At 45.0% G+C, this 22,189-nt stretch overlaps 1 protein-coding gene across 11 annotated transcripts in view; it reads right to left on the bottom strand.

The window, feature by feature from the left end:
* hyd (E3 ubiquitin-protein ligase hyd) overlaps positions 1-22,189 on the bottom strand; it is a 173,635-nt gene that overhangs the window by 137,818 nt on the left and 13,628 nt on the right. For 8 of the 11 annotated variants that reach the window (XM_050171479.3, XM_050171482.3, XM_050171480.3 and 5 more), the window contains exons 8-12: positions 11,433-11,468; positions 8,235-8,422; positions 7,139-7,252; positions 6,219-6,487; positions 4,647-4,889 (exon numbers count right to left, since the gene is read on the bottom strand). In XM_050171479.3, the coding sequence (XP_050027436.1) occupies positions 4,647-4,889; positions 6,219-6,487; positions 7,139-7,252; positions 8,235-8,422; positions 11,433-11,468 (850 nt within the window). The remainder of the gene's footprint in view (positions 1-4,646; positions 4,890-6,218; positions 6,488-7,138; positions 7,253-8,234; positions 8,423-11,432; positions 11,469-22,189) is intronic. The other 3 variants (XM_050171483.3, XM_050171486.3, XM_050171487.3) reach the window with 1 other exon arrangement.

Raw genomic sequence — 22,189 nt, 5'->3', positions numbered from 1 at the left:
CTTTCCCAGCTACTAGGAAAACCTCGTGCCTTAAAGACTGCTTCGACCCACTCAAGTTATATCTCCAGACTGTCCAGATTCTAGGGTCCTGCTAATGGCGGTCTATTCCACATCCAAAAATTTGAGTGATAAATGTGCAACTACAGTATTTGCACAATTCTACTGTGCCCCCAGTGTAATGCACAGTTATATCCTAAATATCCAAAAAAATAACTTGGTGCCAATTCTACCGCGCATATCAAGTAACGAAACTTGGGTCGACGCGTACTGTGTTGAAATACCTTTAAGAAACTTTATACAAGGGCACACAGACACACACACACAGATGAATCTTAGCAGCTAGTCGCTATCGGAGCCCGACGACACCTCCTTTTCCCTCTCTAGTGACCACAGAAAGTAACTTTCAGTTCCATCTACTGTATCTACTCATGTAATGAATGCACTCGCATAATGAACACACCCCTAAATTAGTTGCAAAAAATCTCAATTTTTTTTTTCTTCACGTAATGAACGCACCCTAGAATTTGGCTACTGTTGTCAGGATTGGGGGCTCAATCCCATCGCTCGTAACCCGTTGTCAAGATTGGAGTCCGGCATGAATTCGAAGGTAGCTGGCCCATGCCGTCGTCCAACTTATCCACGCTGAGGACGTTGATGAAGGGAAGGACTGCTTCTCATCGAGAACGAGGAATAAGGGTTTATTTACAGTATTTACATGCAGTTCATCAGTCTAGCATGACTGCGAGAGAAAGTACGTCAGTCTAACACGATTGCTTAAGAAAGTGTATCGAGCATCCGCACAACAGCCGTTTATAAACACTCGGTCCTCCCCCGATTCGAAGGTGCCGGAAACGTTCGTCCAGTCATCGTAAACACGCCGCCTCTCCGCGGGACGGTTTACACATACACACACACACACACACACACAGGTTCTCGGTCCGAAAACGACATCACACGAATTTCGTAGAACTCGGAGCCCCGCGCAGTGCGCCCGGGTAGCCTTTGTCTTGCGTCTTGGTCGGCGCGTGGGAAGGGGTGTCCGACGACGTTCCCGCGGCAACTCCCCCACTCATAGCAGATCAGGTCCGCGTTGGGGAGTTCGGTAACAATAGTTGGCCTGCCGAACTCATTCAGTCACAACGAAGACGAGGCTAGAGCGTAACGGTGGCAGTTTCAGCACGAAGCCTGCTTCGTCAAACACATCCTAGCTGAAACGACGGAGAGTGGAGGATGCGCGTATTGTTCCCGTCACAAAGTCGACTTAGTCACGCCGTGGCTAGAGGTTGGCAGCGGCGCTCCAGGAAAAGATGATGCCCGCAGTCGCAACTGGTTGGCAAAACTTGCACTGCAGCTGGCCGTTCTTAACACTGTGCAGTTCCACGATCGAACAGCCTTGCTGTAGGTTTTTCAGAGAGACTAGAATCTTGGACTCATGCACATGTGTTTAAAGCAAGCACAGTTAATGCTTAGTGAATCCTTTTTCCCAGTGCTGGCACAAAGGCACCTCGCAGATTCGAGAGAGAACAAGCGCAACTGACATACACAGTTTACGTACTTTAAGCTAACGCAATAGGAAAGAGCATGCGGGATGCGCGATCACATGGGAGAGTCTAAGTGAAGAAGGGGTGGCCGGCACTTGATCGGCATAGTAGTCATATTCAGGCATAGTGTAGAATTCACGAGTCTGTGACTCGCTTTTTGTGGCTGCCTTGGCTTTCCATGTGTGTGATGGGCCTTGAGTCAAGTTATATGCCTGCTGCGGGACATAGAGTTTATCTACTCACAAAACGGATACGCTGACTGGACACCAATAAACTTTGGCATGCTGATGAGCAGGACGGTCGAGGAAGAGACGCACACAGCGTGCTTGTCAAAACAGGGGCGCGCTTCAACGTGATGCTTGCAATAACGGCAGAAGGCCGGAAGCGGCTGCGAGAACGAACTGGAGAGCGATCGGAGATCGCTGTTCGGAAAGCCCGTTCAGTTTCACCAAGCGCAAATGGTCTAGGCCACACCAACTTCGCGCGGCTGACGCATTGGTTCTTTATACTATGGTGGAACCACGATGTGGATGAAGAGGCCAGTAACCTGAATGGCAGATGTGGTGGTTTTGGTGCGGAGTAAATTTACGGTTTGCAAATGGTAAACAGATAAAGCTCGATTGTACAAAGTTCTCTATCTAACAAAGAAATTTACATTCCCCGGCAGGTACCCAAAGGGTTCTATGTTATCATTAACCCGAATTAACAAAACGAACTTGGCCAAAATCGGTTTAACAAAGTTTTTTTCTTGAAATAAATGTGTAAATAAAGTGATAATTTTTCTAATTTTGATTCAGACGGCTTCTTCAACCGTGCGCTCTAAAGCTATCACGTTAAAACATCTAGATGCCATGGCATACCTGCCAACCTGGCGGGATCAAAAATCGGGAGACATTTTATTTGCGCCAAGGGGGGGGGCATTCACTGTTTCAACTTGCGGTGGAACCGGGGGGGGGGGGGGGGGGGGGGGGGGTTGTTCAAGCCTTCAGGCACTGTTCGATGAGTCCTTTTGCAGGACCTTGCAGCAGCAGACTTTGCTCACTTCAAAAATTCGTCGGTAGCTTTGCTCAAAACATGGTCCAGACTGACGGCCCTTCACTAGCAGCAGGTGCTGAGGGTTGTGTTGCACATTGATGAGCGGAACTCAGTCCTAGTTTTTCGCGCCGTGCTAGAAATCTTCTCACACACTGCGTTGCTATGCGGTATCACGAGTAAATCCAGCATCACCTTAGCGACTCGGTGAAACACATTTTCCATCAGTGTTTTTCATTTTTCCAACCATAGACCACTGCACGTCCCACCTTTCTTCATTCAGAATGTCCTCTGGAAGACTGCGCGCCTGTAGTGTGGCAAACTCAGCTTCAAGAGCATCTAAAGCGTCTTCAGCAGATTCAGTGGAATCTCGGGGCAGCAGCTGAGGAAAACTCTGAATAAAGAAACAAAGACTCGAGAGCGATGCCTGAGAAATAAGTTTGAGGTTGGCCACCTCCGCAATTCTTCAGAGTTGCGTTTCAGAATTGCGACCACATCCACAGCGCTTCGTTTCATCGCACTTCGGAAATATTTTCCATAGAAGACGCCCAACGTAATCGCTGACACTAAGGGGTAGGTAGTGTTCCGACGAGGAATCCTGTAAACAGGCACTCCACACGTATAACACTGTCGTCGCACTTGTCCCGGAGAAAGTTCACTATGTTGCCTTGTTGCTCAGAGGTGTGAACATAACTTTGATGCTTCGCCGTGGAAACACGACGTTTCAAGTCGCCTTTGACACCGCAAGACACGCTGACGCCGCATCCACACATTGTACAATATGCAAAATGTTTTCCTTTTCTTGATGTCGAAAAGCACGGAAATTCAGAAGTATAAGATCGCAAGAGCTTTTGCAAATACCTTTTCTTGGGCTTTAATAGCGCCATGGCATCAAGCACACGAGGATTCTAACTTTACACAGTGCATTGCGCAGACAGCCTAGCCAACACTAATCATACACACAAGCAGCAGCAACAAGATGCACCGTGGATGAAGGCATGCATGCAGAGCTACATTGGCTTTGGCTTTGGTCGGCTTACTAGGCACCGTAGTCGGCTGCTTAGTCGATGATACCGATGGTGCTAGTGCAGCCATTGTTGGTGATGCTGACTATTACGATGTGGCTGTATATTCCACGGAGCCGGTTTCGCAAAAACCATTATTGCGCGAACGGAGACCACTTTTCGGGAGATATAAGACAGTGATCGTACAATAGGAAAGTTCAGTCAAAAATCGGGAGTCTCCCGGGCGAATCGGGAGGGTTGGCAGGTATGCCATGGTCACATCAGTAGCTTTATTTTGACGAGGCCGCACCGCTGCGCCCAAGCACGGAACAGCAGACTCAACACCGCCTCGGCAGGGGCAGCGGTGGTTGCTTTCATTACGTCATGGTTTATGCAACAGATGGCTGGATTAGCAGTAAATACAATGCCGCAGTAGCCTTTCCATGTCACTACGTTACAATTTTAGATTTTGAAGGGCCGAAAAATTCCTTTCTCAATTTTATGAACTTACCAATTTAACAAAATAATTCGAGCGTGGTCATTGCTTCGTTAAATCGAGTTTCAACTGCACATGTATTTTTTACTGCGAAGTTATTTTATATATGTTCCAAATCATTAGTCTTACTTTTCAATTTTGCTGTTTTGAAAATGTCTCCATGAAATTTACCCCCCATAGTGAACGCATTCCCCAACTTTGTTTCGGTATATTGGATGAAAAAGTGCTCTCATTACGTAAGTATATACTGTAATGCATAAGAAATGCCACACGTACAGCAAACTGGAAAGTGGCAACTTCAAACCAAGGCATAAAAGGTTGATGGCAGTCTGGCTATACCTACCTTGCATTGAGCTGTTCCTTTTTTAATTAAGAATCGTTTTTTTTTTTTAAGTAGAATCAGTTACAACTGTAACAGGCATACAAATTTGAACACACTTTTTTATTGAAAAGTGGGCATTAAAATTTTTTCAAACTCTGAAATGCACCACCACAGTTTTGGTGCAGTGTGACAGGGTGCTAGTTTCTGCACAGTTGCTGTTTACTTATGTTACACTAGGGTGGTGAACTCACCAGAGGATCTTGAACTGACAGGTGTCCGGCAGATTCCAGGCAGCCGAAAGGAGCTGGCCAACCCTAGGCAAGCCGCCTGCAGTGGTGAAGGCCAGGGCACCAGGGTGGTACATGGGACTATTGCGCATGCACACTTGTGACCCAGCCACAATCTCAGACGCGTGGCTGGACATCTTGTGCTTCTTGGCACGGGAGGTTGCCTTCTCCCAGAGCTTCTTCCGCTGGCTGAAGGGCAGCACACCCCTGCAGCCACAGGACAACAAACATAAATCAAACTTGAGTGCAGAATCGATGATGAAGCTGCTTAAAAACCACCGGGATCACATTTGCACAGGCCATACTGATTGCTTTGTGGGTTGTCATTCTCAAGTGATCACTTTCAGGGATACGACTGCTTTCATGAGATTTTTGTGTGAATTGGCCCTAGATGCATCTACATATACTGCTGAGAGAGTTACTGGCACTCTGGCAAGCTTGCTATCTCCGGTGACACAGCCGGTGTCGAGTCATGAAAAATCTTGTGAAAGTGACCGTATCCCAGAAATCGATCATTCGAGAATACCGCCCCTGGATAAACTGAAGCATCAATCAATTTGACAGGCTAAAAGCCATAATCCAAGTCGCACCTCATCTGATGGTTTGACACACAAGGAACACCCAATTTTTTTTATTTCTGGCTTACCAAGTATCTTACAACCAACATGTTTCGTGTGCTCCTACTAATCTAGCATTACTATTTAGATGCCCTTCATGCTCAAGCTTGAAAATTTACCATTTTTACACCATTCAATCGCTCACCCAAATATAATGCACACCGAATTTTTTTGCTGGCTTAAAGTAGGAAAACAAAATTGCATCTGTATATAACATGCAGCTGAATGTAATCCATGCCCCATTTATAAAAGAAAAATATAGCATGTCCCCATGTTCAAGATATTTAAAAAAATCAGATGTGCAGAATTTCCCTTCACAAAAGCAAACCTTTTCTTAATGAGCTTTCATAATGAAAACTGCATGTCGCCGCAATTTGCAGCTCATTGGCCACAGATACCAAGCACACAAGGCAGTGTTCTTGAGCAAACACGTAGAGTTACTGTCACGCAGTAGTGACGGTGAATAATACAGCTGCAAAACTGTGAATGACAAAACTAACTTTTTTCACTGGGCGAACTTGTGCCCACAAAAGCAAGCTACACTCAAATCACAGCAATAGTGGCAAACACGGTCGGCGATCGTCGAAATCTGATCTGCCGGTCAATCGCGTCTGCTTTTATAGACAAGTCATCAAAGGTTCCAGAGTAATTGGTGGTGTCTTCCAGAAAGTTCTACACAATTCGCGTTGCACGTGCAATCAGATTACACAAGCTTCGCAGACAACAGACCGATCGATAACATTCGAGAAACTTCCGATACACACGGGCGCATATCGCGCTAAACGATAACATTTGTGATCGTGAATGTGAATTTAAGCCGAGCCTAGAGTTTAGTATGTGCTTACCTGAAAAAAGACTATCGGCCTAGATTCTAATAAATACAGTAGTTTTCTGTGCAGAAGGGGAGGATCGTACTCACCACCAGTAGAGAGCACCCGACTGCAGCCTCACGCACGAGTAGAGGGAACAGACGTGGAGCGCCACCACAGGGTCCTGCTGGAACTCTGGAAAGCTCTGTGCGGGCTGCTCAAGCTTGGGAGCCACCGCAGCCAGCGAATCGTCCAGCCAAGTGGCCACACGTCCAGACTCGGTCACCACCGTGGCTCGCACACACCGTGCCTCCACCAGAACACACCGGTCTCCCACCAAGCCCAAGGAAAGAGTCTTTGGGTGGTGGACACCTGGTTGCTGCATGTGCAAAATGCGTTTGTTAACCTACGTGCTACTGGTAAGTTGTTCTGGGGTTGCTTGACTGGCCTTTTGTGGCTCGGAATAGCCTGCCGTAGCTGTTCTGCAGATTTTACCATGCATCACCATACGCCTTTGTTACCACATCAGATTATTGCCATTCAAATAATGTCAATTATAAAAAGAAATCCATGCACCTACAGTCGAACCCACATAATAACAATATTGCTACGGAACAGTATCAATATTCACATAACAATATTCAAGTGCCAGGGAAATTGTATAGTTATAACCAATAATTATTATAACCGGTTTGCACAAAAAAAGCCGAGGGGAGAAACATCTGAACATTTCAATGAGACAAAGTACAGTCGAACTTGCTTGTAGCATTACCGGTTTTAACAATTCTTGCATGCAAGAATGAGCAGCCGATGCCCAGCCAATTTTCGTATGCGTTCTATGGCGAAATAAACCAAGTCTTACTTCATGCATGGACAAACAGGTTCTCCGGATATTGGTCAACTTACTGATACTTTGTAATAAGGTGAAGTGGCCTGCTGCAAGTTTACCGCATCATTTAATCTCATCTCTTACGAAAACTTCAAATGCTCATAGCTCCTTTTACTTGGCCTCCGAAGACAGGGTACGAACCTCACTATTCTTGTAAGGTTCTGGCTCACTCCACTTCCACTGATGCAGCTGTCCCGTGGAACTCAGGGCCACAAGCTCAGAGTAGAGAGCCACAATGTGCACAAATTTGGTGCCCTGGAAGAGAAGTGAACAGTCCCATCAGGACTCACATCCCATCGAGAATGAATAGCAAAAGATGTGCAAGACACACTTGTCATAACTACCAAAGACCAAAAGAATATGCAGATACCACGCACTGCAGGAATCGGTTTAAGTGATGCGTTTGTTTGAGGAACGCTGCTCTTGTTTAGAGACAATTTGTGAGTGTGGTAGCAGATACTAGTGTGACTATGGGTAGTGGGCTTGCATTTTATCGGCAAGACAACCAGCAACTGCAAAAGAAAGGGGGAGGGGCAAATGATGAGCGCTAAGCAGCAAGAGCATTGTGGCACCATCTATAGGGCCCTAGCTTTGGCAAGATTAAAGGACGGCGCCCTAGTGAATAACATCGTAGTTGGCAGAGAGGTAGTGGGCTTGTGTCTACTTGACAAGACAGCAGCCAGCAGCAGCCCGCAAGGGGCTTCAAAAAGGCAAAGAAAGCTTTGCATTAATATGTACTGCATACATGCCAGCCTGCAAACTTTCAAATTCATGAAATTGTGCAAACCTGACACTGAGCAGGCGAGGGATGAACAGCAAATTTTTTTTTAAAGCTTGCCTTGGACACCTGCCTTACCAGGGATACACATGCCCTTCATTACCCTTTAGATGGAGCACATGAGCAGTCACAAATGTGGCTCGGCAAATATTGGCAGGTGACATTGTTTTTAGATCAGTGACTTTTTCGGCAACTTTTCTGTTGCCAATCTGCCCTGTTTCAGAAAGTTGTCAGCGTAAACTCACTTGAAGCAAGTGCCTCTCCTGCATTGTCATCTGAATCCCTAGTTCCGAGACTGACAAGCAGGCCATATTCGCAAACATAATTTATTTTTTTGTAGAACATAACGCAACATTCATAAAATTGTAAAACGAGCCAAAATTCGTAGATCAGAAAAAATTCAGGTGCGTTGGCAGATATATCACTCCAACGAGACGACCTGAACTTATCTTTACTTGCCTTGTCAGGCCAGTACTCTGGCTCCTCTGAAAGCCAAAGTGGGCTCATCTTTTTGGCATCAGCAAGATCCGAGCTGCTGTCACGCAGGGCTGACTCCAACCACCGCCGAGAGCCAGAGTAGTGGCGTTCACGGACCCTAAACATGCTGTCGCGATCACGGTCCCTATCCCTGTCCCGGTCTTGGTCTCCTGCAGAGAAAGACAGCATGGTGAGCACACTACACATCATACATGAATGCCACAATCAAGCAACGAAACATGGCGGCAGTAGGAAATGCATTATTTCTATCATGTCACTGCACAAATAGAGGAACATTATGAGCATGTTGCTGTTTTTCTCTCTACCATTAACCAACAGTCCAACTCTCATTACAATCAAACTGTAACAAATGAGTTCATTGTGCCCTTTTCACGTCTAATAGAAGTACACAAAAGATAGCCAAGCACTCAACTAATGTTTAGTTAGTTATACGCTGAAAGTTACACTGCTAGGGATTGTTCTACCGAAATAATTTTCTGAATCGGTTTAGTGGAGGGGAGAAAACAAATTTAATGCTTTGTTACCATACTGCCTGGAAGAAAGAGCAACTGCCAACAGAGACGCTCACTCCCTCTGCCTCGAGTAGGGTCCGCAAGCAACATTCCTTTCCCGCCTTTTCCATCATCAGAGCTGAGGACAAGCCCCACCTCTCTTTTTTTTCTTTTGTTCGGCACAACGCATTCCCAGCATCAGAGTTTCGTTCTACACATTGGACGAATTAACAAAGTAACGTGCCTTGATGAGTGACACTGCTAGGGCTGCGTTTTACATTACATTAGATTTGTGCGTGTTACCTCCAACTCTTCGGCTGGAGGCACCACTTCGAGAGGAAGCACGCGTGGCGCTTAGTTTGAAATGTCGGCCATTTTCACGTAGCACAGTGCTGCAATACTTTGCAGACAAGGTCATCAGAACGTGAAGAATGTGCTGTGCTTGCATATTTAAAATGGCGAAACCTGGTGAAGGACCCTTTGACCCTTTGAGGGTAGAATTTTTTTGCAACAATCCTACCCAAGTGCTCAATTTTATTTATTGCAGTTTCCAGCAGTAGGAAATGATAAACTCGTGAATACAGCAAAAATTATTGCAAGCAATAATTCGTCTAGAGAATGCTTTACTCACACATACAGTATACATGCAAATACACCATACAGTAAGACATTGCGAAAGGTGTCTAGAAAAATTTATGGCTATCAATTTGTTGTCCCAAAAACGTGTTTCATCAGAATAACAAACCCGTCAGAAATGAGTCGGAAAAAGAAACGCTTGAGCAGCCTCCACGAGAAAAGGCACTGTGCGCGCAGCCATATCGAAATCACAACTGCGCACACTCCAGCACACAGGAATGCGCGAACCGCAACCAAAAAACTTAGTACATCTGAACGTCAGCTGCACAGGGCCAAGCGACACTGTCTATGTCTAAGCTACCAGAAAGACAATAGTGGCTGCATTAAGAAACTACAGCATCTCCTTCGTGCATGCCTTGGAGGTAGCAGACGACGTGATCGCGACCACGTAAGTGATCGCTTGGAAGTAAACAAGTCAATTTATGTGCCCTGGTGAGCGGGAATGCAATTTCATATCACTTTAGGCATTTCCATAGAGATGGCAGCACCTGAAAACAACCAGTGGTATCCAACAGGCACAACATATCAAACATAAGATTGACGCCATACATGTATGGCAAAAACCCTGAAAGGGTTAGAAGTACTGGTGGTCAAATATTCGAAAATTTAGAACATTATCAAATATTATACTTTTAATACTCGTACTCAGTTTGAAAACCAGGTATTCGACAATTTTCGAATATTCGTATCCAATCGAATATTCGAAACAAACTGAGCATATTTCTGGCTGTGCAGGAGCAAACATGGTTCTTACTGTTAATTTCTATCTGATTTAAGAAAGTGTGTCTGGTTTCACACTGAATTTTGCTATAATTTCATGCTGCGGGCAAAATTTCACCTGTCGAACATGCTTAGCCACTGGACATCTAAGCATTGCAGGAAAGCCAGCCCCTCAGTAGCAAGGGACATGGGTTTGCAAACCGCTAGAGTGCACTCTTTTGCAGGTTCCACCCCCAATCCTGAGCTTATTGCTTGACAGCAAATGGGATGAGCGACGGCTGGGACAAGGTTAAATGCCTCTGAGATTACGGGAAATTGATGTGGTATAGTAAGGAATACGCTAGCGAGAACGGACTAGCGGAAACGGCTTACTAGTATAATTTGTTTACTGATGACAATGTAATTGCAATTTTCCAGCATGTTAAACCAATTTGCTAATAAATGCACATGCACATCATTATTTGACATTCAATTCGATATTCGATGCTAAGTATGCATATTCGATTTGCATTCGAAAATTTTGATATTCGCACACCCCTAGTTAAAGGCACACTGAAGGAAGAACACTAAATCAAATTACATTGATAAAGTATACTTTTAAACTCTATATTTGTTAATTTCATGCTATGAATTTGATAGAAGAGAAAATGAAGGTTAAATGCAGTTTTCTTTTTATATATTGCGCTTGAGCTCCAGTGCAGGACATGTGATGTCACAGACTTCATTTTTTTTTTTCTTTATTTCTTGGGTGGGGGGTGAGGGGGAGCACTACGGCACAGTGAAAATTCTTGAAACTTGTCAAGTCAGTCTTCAGCTAATTTCGAACATTATACAGTCAATCTAAACTGAAAATAAGAAACTAACTTGACCCGAGTAAATGACAAGATCCACGACGTTGTGACAAGCTGGTGCAGAAACTCCCAAGGCCGCAGCACCTTTAATTTTTGCATTCTTTCCTGGCTAACCAAGCCTTTTCTAACACTTTTTCTTAAGGTATTGATGGGTAATTTATCAACAAGGCTCAATCTTTCACTTTAGTATCTCTTTAATGCTTGTAAACATGACATCATACAGCCTACCAATGTGATATGAAACATTTAGAAGCAGTTTAGTCCTTGGAACTGATCTTAATTAATTGTCGGTATACATGAGCTCAAATTTGTAAACATGCAAAGCAAAAATTGAACCAAAGAAAAAAATAAAATAAGAAAAATCTAGGACGAAAACCACGGCCATGCATGCCTTGTATAAACATGACATTGAGTGCTGATACCCCAAAATTTCAAAATAGAAATATCACGTTTTGGCTTACCAGAGGGTCGTGGTGCACTTACGAAAGGCCTCACAGCTAAAACAGCATCCACATACTGTTTAAGAAACGTGCGTCAAGCAACCATAGCAGTTCCAGAAAATTTTTGATTAGCTGCACTTTCAAAAACACTCACTCTATTTGAATCGCCAGAAGAATTTTTTAACAAGAACCAAGAAATAAAAACTCTTCGAAGCTAGATAACACTGCTTTACAAAACCAGACAATGCAACTTTCTCTTAAAGGGACACTAAAGGCAGATATGTCAACATGGACTGCTAAATTACCTTCCAGAAACCCTGAAGTGCATGTTTTGTGCCAAGAAAACACTTAGTTTAAGAGAAATTTGCATCTTAAGGGTGCGCATTCCTCAAGCGGAATGCAGATCACCCACCACGAGTGAGGAGGTGTGATGCTGTATATGCCATCACCCCCTTTGCTGCATCCATGAGTAAAATGGTGCCAGACAGCCAGCACTGCGGTTCTATCTAGTATTATAATGCGACAGCACGCCCAGAAAATTAATGACACAGCCAACCCGATTCCAACACATCACATGGATGTGGCATTTTCTGCTGCTAGCAGAAATCATTCTTGTCGCCCGGAAATCCACATAAAGGCCCGCCCTTTACTACGTGATTGCGTACCAAAACGACAGCAACCAGTGCGCCCGCTTTGATCCGAATTTGTTGTTGCTACTTTCTCTCCTCCGTGACAGCAAGAAATAAATAAATGGTAAAATGAGCCTTCACTTTGTTTCAATGTACAATGTATCTGAGATCGCACACATGCAGTCTTGGAGCCCATCGAGTCACAAAAGTGTTGATTTCTAGCTATCAGATGGGGCCACAGAATTTAACACTTGCAGCAAGGAATGCATTTTTACTAGCTACTCTGGCATATTAAACCTATACCTAGTACCCTTTGGTTAAAATGTTGGCCTCGCAACATGTTTGAGAATCTCAATGTACTTACAATTGTATTCATTCAGACAAGAATAGAAGTTTATCGCTACTTTATTTCCCCCCCACGCCCTATATTGCACTCATGTACATAGTCCCACAGAAAGATGCAACAGTGCTATATAGGGTATGCCTGTCGCATCGCTGAATATTGTGTGCATATGGTTGACTCTTTAGTGTTAGCTTTGCGAGACATTAAAACAAGTGCATATAACTACAGAAACTACCAAAACACAAAAGCACAGACAGCACAGGGTTGGTTGAACAATAACCTTTCGACCATCCGCAGAATCGAACATGACTGGGGCAAGTAGCATTTTCTTCCACCTTATAATGCAATGCATTATTTTTTTATTATCAGTGCGAGTGTACTAGTGACAGAATTATAATGAAGAGTTGCTACACCCTCTGGCTAACACTAGAATGTCGAAGTAGTCGCAAATTGTCTCACATTTATGTCAATTTCTCGCTTACTAAAGCTCCATTCTCAATAATATTGAAGCCTTAGATGTTCTTGAGTATTAATCCATCACTGTAGCTTTACTGAACACTTGCCTTTAGTGTTCTTTGAAAGCATTATTTCATTGCAGTATCACAAGTATCTGCACCCCCACATATCTATGAACATAATTACGAAATTGGAGACAATTCATGCATGAAGGCACAGAAAACTAAGATTAAATACAGTTGGCATACATCAATCAAACATTATTCCAATTTTCAATTTGACTTCATCTTAACATCTTGAGAAGCTGAGCTTTTCTAGAGGCGAAAGCTCATGTCAAATTTGAAATATTAAACATAGAATTTGAAATTCTAACTAGAGTTCTTAGCCAGTGGTTAGACTGGAAGTACTATAGTTTAAAAACATTATGATGCTGCCATCAACTGCTCATGCACTTCAGGAGTGTTTCACAATGCCAGGAGAAAAGCACCAATGCAGAAGGCCTAGCTTAGTTTTGACACCTGCCAAAGTTGATGACACTGAAGCCAAATAAAGTGATGACACTGAACACCCACATGGTGAGCTAGGGAACAATTAAGACTGCAATGAGAGTTTTGCCTACACTGAAACAGAGCTTGATGGGTTCTGAAGTAGCACTTTGGCTCTAGGAAAATTTTGGAGCGCAGCTCTTAATGGCCCAGTCCTGCGGCAAGCGTAAGCGGCGCAACCGAGTGAACGAGCACGAGAGCGAACGATAAAAGAGCAAATGCGAAGCGGCAGAAGAAAGAAGCGAGCTGCGAACACCAATGAGAGCGGCCCCTTCAGTGACGTGCGAACTGAGACCAGATACATACTCGTACAGTCGACTCCCATTAATACGAAGTTCACGGGGACCGCCAAAAACTTCAAATTAAACGAACTTCCAATTAAGCACAAAACACAAAAACAACACTTTATTGGTAGCGAAATCGTGTATTTTCTCTAAGAAAAATAGTCGGTCATCTTGCTCTGCTTCTTCTTGCCAAATCGCGCTGCTGAAAGCAAGTTCTGCAGGCTGTAGATGTGGCGGAACGCTTTTTCCGCGTTACCTTCAGCAGCAAAGAAGCACTCCACGAGAGCAAGGCCCGCAGCTGCATAGGCAGCCTTATGTTGTGGCTCGTCTTCAACGTCATCGTCGCTTTCCTGGGTCGCTTCCTGGGGCCGAATAATCTCCACAATCTCGTTATCCGCTAGTGCACCGCACGTTTTGACCGCCTTGTCTACGGCGACATAATCTTCAAAATTGACATCTCTGAGAGCATCACCAAAATCAGTGCCGTCAAACTCGCTTGTTGACGCTTCCTCCGATGAAATTGCAGAGGCATCCTCCGAAGAAGCTGCCACAAAACTGCAAGCCCTGAAGCAGTTTGCGATTGTTTCTTGCTTCACACGATCCCATGCTTGCGCTAACATGTGTGAATGGCATTGAGCAGGCTCACCTCGTATTTTGCGGAGTTATCCATGCACAAAATCATGCCCTCGAGGAGGTGCCGCCTGTGCAGGACCTTAACATTCTTGATGATGCCTTGGTCCATTGGCTGCAAAACAGCTGTTGTGTTTGCAGGCGAAAATGCAAGGCGTATTGCACTCAAGGCTGGCACATTCACGTGAGCACTGCAGTGATCCACAAGGAACACCTTGCAGTTCAGAGAAGCAAACTTGCAGTCCAATTTCATTATCCAGCTCTTGAAGATTTCGGCCGTCATCCACGCTTTCTTGTTCGACTCATAGTCCACAGGCAGCGTCTTTACGCCTTTAAAATATCTCTGCTTGTCGGCTTTTCCGATCACAAGTAAGCGACATCGTTCTGTGCCAGTCATGTTTGCCGCGATGACCACCGACACCCTCTCCTTGCTGCATTTGCCCCCAGCACAGTTGTTGTCCTTGAATGTCAGGGTCTTCTCTGGTAGAAGCCGATACAAGAGTGCAGTCTCATCTGCACTGAAGATGTCTTCCGGTTTGTACTCGCCGAGATATTCACGCAGCTTTCCGTCCTTCCACGTGGCGCATGTTTCCTGGTTAACGGACGCTTTTTCACCACACGCGCGCTTAAAAACCAGGTCATGGCTATCTTTAAAGCGCGTCAGCCATCCATCTGATGAAACAAAGTCATCGATCCCCAACATTGCTGCAAACGTTCGGGCTTTCATCGCAACGATGTCGCCGCTGAGAGGAAGTTTGTTGCTCCGGGCCTCCCGCTGCGCACGCTGCAAGCCTAATCTCGCACAATCTCGGCACTGCCAGTATGCAGCGCTTCGTGCACCTATGGCACCCGTGTGGCCTCTGCGATCAGCTCCGGCCACGCGCGGCAGCCGCTTCGCTTCCCGCCGGAGCTAATCGCTACAGGCTACGGCAGCCGTACCAATGAATAATCACGCTGCTCCAAGAAGGGCGGCGTTGCGGACGGCTGCGGTGGCGATGACACCAACTCAGAGCGCGGAGCTGTAGCAGCACTTGAAAAATTGCACATTCTACCAAAGAATGACGGTCACCTCGAGGATCCTGGCTGAAAATTAACTTCCAATTAAGCAATATTACTGGATGAGGACTTCGAATTATCGAGCAATTTCTTCCATAGGATTGTATGCAAAACTGACGGGACCAGCACTTCACTTCTAATTAACCGAAAATGCCAATTAAGCGGCTTCGAATTATCGGGAGTCGACTGTATCTGGTCTTAGCCGGATCGCTAGTTTCGAACTATCGTCTTCTCGTATCAGCTCTCACTCGCGCTTGCTTGGTTTGCTTGGGTTGGTCTTGTTTGCACTTGTTTCGATTGTCATGGTTAGTGATTGTTTAATCTAATCGTATGCACGACGCAAATTGTGCAGTACTTTCTGGAAGCCAAGCAGCACCGGTCAGTGATTACACTGGAACCTTCGACGAATCATGTATAAAAGCCGACGCGCTTGACCCGCAGATCAGATTTTCATCTATTAAAAAATTATGGGGTTTTACGTGCCAAAATCACTTTCTCATTATGAGGCACGCCGTAGTGGAGGACTCCGGAAATTTTGACCCCCTGGAGTTCTTTAACGTGCACCTAAATCTAAGTACACGGGTGTTTTCGCATTTCACCCCCATCGAAATGCGGCCGCCGTGGCCGGGATTCGATCCCGCGACCTCGTGCTCAGCAGCCCAACACCATATCCACTGAGCAACCACGGCAGGTAGATTTTCATCTATTGCCAACTCTGTTACATGTCTCTCTGAAATTCTTTGCCTCAATATATCGCAAAATGAAAACAAGTATAGAGTTGTGTTCAAATTTCACATTAGGGAGTACTGTAATCATCAGATACCCGAGCAAGCTAATCGCATGCTCGGATATCTGAAACGCAACTTTCACGCAGCCCCAACTAGCATCAAACTTCTACTCTATACCACACTCGTACGTTCACAACTAGAATATGCTTCATCAATCTGGGACCCTGGTGTTAAGAGTTTGATCGACACAAATCAGCGCGGTTTATTCTCTCTGACCTTCGGCGTACATCAAGCGTAACCACTATGAAGACTAGCCTGGGCCTAACTTCACTTGCATCACGACGCAAAATTGCACGCCTGTGCCTTTTTCACAAAATATTTCATCGTGAGTCTATTGGCTACGAGTTACTTCTTCGCCCTTCATATGTTTCACGCCGCACAGATAACATACATAAGGTAGGCATTTCTACATGCAAAACTAAAACATTCTCGGATTCTTTTATTCCTCGCACGTCATATGACTGGAACCACCTTCCTTCCTCAATTGCCACAATTCCTGACCCTGTATTGTTTCGGACTGCTGTTACCGCTTCTATTGAATGATATATTGTGTTGATCACTTATTCTAACTTATCTACGTCTTGGTAATTGTTCTCTGCTGTTGCTTGTATTTTCAGTGTTATTATTTATTACCCACTCCCCTCTGTAACGCTTTGCCCTGAGGGTAAAATAAATAAATAAATAAATCATCTGTGATATATTTTTTGTTTTTTCACACACAGGTTATGTCAACAATTTACCAATGTCTGTTTCTCAAGTTCACTGCAAACTTTCAATGCAATTCAGTGCAAACTTTCAATTAATCTTTAAATTTCAGCTTTGGACAATGGGGATCACTGCTACACACTTCACTGAGGTAGAACAAACAAAACATTAAAGAGCTCAGTATGGTCAAAACAAACAAAGAACCCCCCAACCTCTCCAGTCTTTTCAAATCAGATCAAATTTTGTCTTCCATTTATACAATATCAATGGAGAGGGTTGAGAGAAAAGCCCTGACGAACAACTCAAGGAGTTCTCAACCCACCTGCCGTATTTTTGCATGTACAACCCGTCTTAAAAATTAATAAAATTTAACAGTGCAGTCGAGGTGCAGGTTACAGATCCTTTTCACACAGCAGTTTATTCTAGAGAAACGAGTTGGCACCTTCGGCAGCACACCACATGTTGCCTGAGCGAAAGCTCAGGAATACAAAACCATTACCGCCTCTGCGCTGCTACTGTACAGTTAGCTGTCTGACATGCAAGTGGGTTTTCGCTACACACTGTGGTCCATTCATTCTGCAAAATGTGGAACGGTAGAGGGAAGATGTATGCAGTAGTTGGCTGCAAAAATAGTGACTGACATGTTAAGGAATGGAATGAATCCGTGTGACCATGTCCACGAACCACTGCTATATTAGGACTGCCTATGTTGCTGACCCATTGCGATGCACGGCTTTCCTCAAGGATGAAAAAATTAACTCTTCCACCGGATGAAAAAATTCCACCAGAGTTGTATAGCTAACCTCCAAGAAAAGCCTTCAACCCAGGAGCATCAGCATGAGTAAGTTACACAGCGAGAAGGGAATGGCTTTGCTTCCTGGCACAGTAGTTTTCTGCATTTTATCTACACCAAGTACACCCGAATGTACGAAGCTGAATGTTTCATGACAATCTACAGAATAAGAGAGTGACTAGCTAGAATACATCTTTGCTACAAGCTATTACTAGGTCTAGAATGTCCATGTTCCAAGCCTTGTGTGTAGCAACAAGGAATTTATTGCAACTGAGGACACCTACGAGCAATTTGGCCAAAAAATCAGATAGTGACCACAGAGAGAAAATTTACGGAGTCAGAAACACGAGAAACACTCTGCTTCAAAGCATTTGCCAAATAAAAAAACGAAGATCAAGACACACTGATCCTGATTTACTTCATAAGCAAAAAAGTTTGGACAGCTTAGAATACATTTATAGTCGAACTTTTAGTACAAGCATCATATATGCTGCTTGCGCTGTTTGATCAAGGCGTAATGAACGCCGAAAGCGCTTACTAAAAATTAATTAAAGTATGGGGTTTTATGTGCCAAAACCACTTCCTGATTATAAGGCACGCCATAGTGGAGGACTCTGGAAATTTCGACCACCTGGTCCATTGTATATATGGAGGCAACGGAGGCAGCTGATGCAAGCAATGGACAATGTGATGGGTGAAATAAAAAGATGCCAACAATGACGAAGTGGGGACAAGTTCGTTCACCATTGGACCACGTGTGCGCATGACTTCACCAAACCACCAATGGCCTAGTGGTACTCCGAAGATGCGTCATGCCATGACTGGACATGTAGCGAGGACGTGGTGAAATGCTTCGTAGAAAGACACGCACCTAGACAGCGGGAGATGGAAGACAGCAGGCTGAAGTGGAGGACGCCAGGGATCAAGGTTCGAGAGAATGCGGACATTAGTGGAGCTGCCGCTAAGTGTAACGGCATTCACCAGCACAAGTACTACAGCTCAAAGTGTGGCTTGGTCTGCTGTGCAACCCCTTGCAGAGAGCACTGCGGATCACAGGCACTGCGTCCCATCATTCAGCTGCTCAGCGGAGCACTATTTGTGGCACGGCTACTGTGGCATGGCAAGCATGGCAACTGCGGCATGCCGAGCCACACTGCTCGACGCACATGTGGCTCGCGCGTAATCTGTCCTCTGAGCAGGCTGGCCATTCCTGCATCATGCACTGTGGCTCGGATGAAGGCTGACTGCTGAGCGGTCGTGCCCGGCCCGTCAAGCGCCATCTTCTCCTCGCCGTCGCACATCAAGGAATTCTTTACTCCGTGACGTAGCCACTGGACACTCCATCAACTTTCTCATTTTCAGTCCACCATCATACCGTGAGCTGTTTTGAACTGTTTGCTTCGTGAACTCATGGCACCCTTAGTCCTTGTAAGCTAGTATGTACACGTCTTGTCATGTGCCTTAACATTTTGTGTAATAGAGTGAAACCTCGTTACTACAAGTACCACATTAATGAACTTTTCTTATTAACAAGCTTTTCAGAAATCGCCTGCTGACTTCTCATAGCTTCAATGTAAAAATATTTCAGTACTACGAACTTCAGAATACCAAACTTTTCAGAATAACGATTGTCATTCAGTTTCCCTATTATGTTAACAATGCTTCAGTACTATGAACTAATATTCCAAAATCTGGGGATTTTCAATTTCTGTGTATCCTTCATGACAGCCAAAACAGTAGCCTAGCAGACAAGCCACAGATAGCTGACGTCGAGGCACATGCGTTCGGAAAACTTGACACGGTGCCCAAGAAAAAAAAAATGCCGGCAAGCGGAGGCGACGATGCATCAGGTTTTCCTAGCGCATGCTCCATCCAGAAAAGTGTCGCCTAGTAACAGAGACCCTTCTTTCAGCGCACACCTTTCTTTTTCACTTTTTTCTGCGGCCATACTAGCTACGCGCACAGTGAAATATAACCTCCGTACTTGCGGGGATGCCACACGTTCACACTTTCCAGGTGATGTCATTTACATACGCTTGCGCTTTGACATAGTTCAGGTGTCCACCTCAAGCGACACAGTTGCAGTGTCCACGGCAAGAAATGTGAAAGAAAGAAAGAAAAAGCAAGAAACATTGCACTTTGAAGGCGACATGGAGCTACCTTTTTGTTGGTATTTTTCTCGGCATCAATGTCTGTTTTACGCATGTCACTCTTATTATACGGTGCTTCGGTGATTCAAGGCAGCGGAATCTATGGAAAATACAGTTGAATCCGACTATATCAAACACATTTGCATTGAATTATCCTTTATATCGAATAACTTCTGAACACGGTACAGTTACAATGAGCATATATAGCAAAAATTACGCTTACATCGAACAAAAATAGCAGCGATTCCCGGTATATCTAACGTCAAGCAATGCAAAAGTGCCCCCAGAAGTTGGCTTTCCCTCGTGGTGGCGGGGAAATCCGGCAACACGGCTCCATCCATCCGCTCTGCCTACCGTGACCACACTGCATCGTGCAAGCCGTGAACATCCCCCTGCAAAAAATTATCCTGGCCCACCCCCAGCGTTTGCTCAGACAGCCAATCAGATGCTCTTGTGCCCTGGTCGTAGAGGGTAGAAGAAGTGCGAGTTGTCTCGCTGCTTTTCTGGTTCATTGTGTTTGCACCTTGTGAGCCTGCTCCCGCTTGTGCTACCGCGATGGCTAGCGTGAAGTGTCAAAATTTGCCTTTAGCCGTGGAGCTCAAAATCGTGAATCGAGTTGAACGCAGTAAGAAGTCGGATGTCGCCGCTTCATGCAAGATTCCGAGGAGCACTCTCAGCCCGACCTTGAAGGAAGAATAAGGGGAAGATTAGGGCTAAAGCGAGCAAACTTGTGACTCGGTGCTCGTGGCGCCCGACGCGTACGCACGGCAACGTCGAGGCAGCTGTGTGCAAGTGATTCATCCGAAATTGCTTCAGACATGCCGGCTTCCGCGTGCCTGGTCGTAACTCTGAAAATTCTGATGAGTGCAACAAAGCCGTTGCTGGTGTCGCCGAAGTTTGATGCGAGCTGTCAGAATTTCCGCAAGCTGCTGACGGATCAATGGTTGACGAGTGTGTGAGGGCGATGATGGTGTCGCGACCACGGGAGAGCCCGAAAAAGAAGACTAAATTGTCGACATTGTACTGAACACAAGTGAAAGCGGGCACAATGAGGAAAGCAACAACAATTATTTGCCGACATCATCCGAGGTGATTGGTGCACTCGCACCAGTCCAGCGCTTCTGCGCGAATGTGGCATGTTGCGGCGTCAGCTGAACTCTTCAGACAATGTGGAGAAGTGCGTGCATCTCTAACACTGAAATTGCCCAAGCAGAAGAAAATACAGGACTATTTCATGCGAAACTAAGCTAGTTTCGTCAATAAAGTGCTTTTATAAACATTATGAGCTTTTATGACACCCAATTCTTTAGCAGGCTTATATCAAATTATGCCCTATATCGAACTGATGGGCGTTTTTTTATGAGTTCGATATAACCGGGTTCGACTGTAGCAAACACGCATGCAGAGATCCAACATCGACGTTTTTATGGATAGCTTATATGCCGACTACTTATGAACTGATGGTTTCAAAAGTGGAATGGTTAATTTTGGGGCTTTCACTATAACGAACTTTCAGAACAATGTTTACCGCAGTCCGTTGAAGTTCATTATATTGAGATTTCGCTGTAGTACTCTTGTCGGCTGGGATAAATGTAGCGTGTTTTTATGATGAGTTCAACTACTTTTCTTGTGTCTTTTCCTTTTCATGTGGCATGCATAACTAGCGTGACAAAAGTGCCATAATTTCTTTACAGGCATCACCACATGATTAAACTTGGCAGAGCCCACGGGATTGCCGTGAAAAGGGTCTATACGCAAATTTTGCCTTAATTCACGGCAGCAAGGCCTGAACTGTCGTGAAGCCATACCTCAAGGCAAGGTTCTCTGCCATTCGAAGTTTCGTTGTCTCCTTGCAAACCCCACCCTCTTCCCACCCCTGTGTGTTGAAGCTCCCTTCTCTTCTTGATGATCACCCATTCTCCTCCTCTTTACAGATCGCCATTTTGCATTTAGTAGTTAGTGAAGTGCTCATGGCAATAGTGATTGTGCCTGCGGAGCAGGCGCAGTAGAAGTCTGATCACAGTGAGCTGGGATCAAATGGCCGTCCTTTACAGCACAGCAGCAGCTGAACATTATAAGCATTGGCGATGAGGATGGGGAGCAAAGCCACTGGTTGAAGATATGACGCGGAGATGTCATGCATCTGTAAATAGAGACTGCTTTTTATTATGTGCGAGCGTATATTATATATGCACTTATTTTCATGGGTTATGAGTGATGTTTTTTTCTCCTTTCCGGACCGTTGTAGTTGAGGGTGCAGGCTATACATAGTGGCAGGTTATATGCGGAAAAAGACGGTAGGGCCCAGATGTTGCTTTGGCATGTTAAACGCAATCAATCAACTCAAATGTCCATCAAGACATCGATCACATGTTCAGTTTGTGGACACGATTATTATA

This window comes from Dermacentor andersoni, chromosome 6, assembly GCF_023375885.2.
Source record: "Dermacentor andersoni chromosome 6, qqDerAnde1_hic_scaffold, whole genome shotgun sequence".
Taxonomy (NCBI): domain Eukaryota; kingdom Metazoa; phylum Arthropoda; class Arachnida; order Ixodida; family Ixodidae; genus Dermacentor; species Dermacentor andersoni.
The sequence above is the reverse complement of the archived record's forward strand: the minus strand, read 5'-3'. Positions and strand labels throughout refer to the sequence as shown.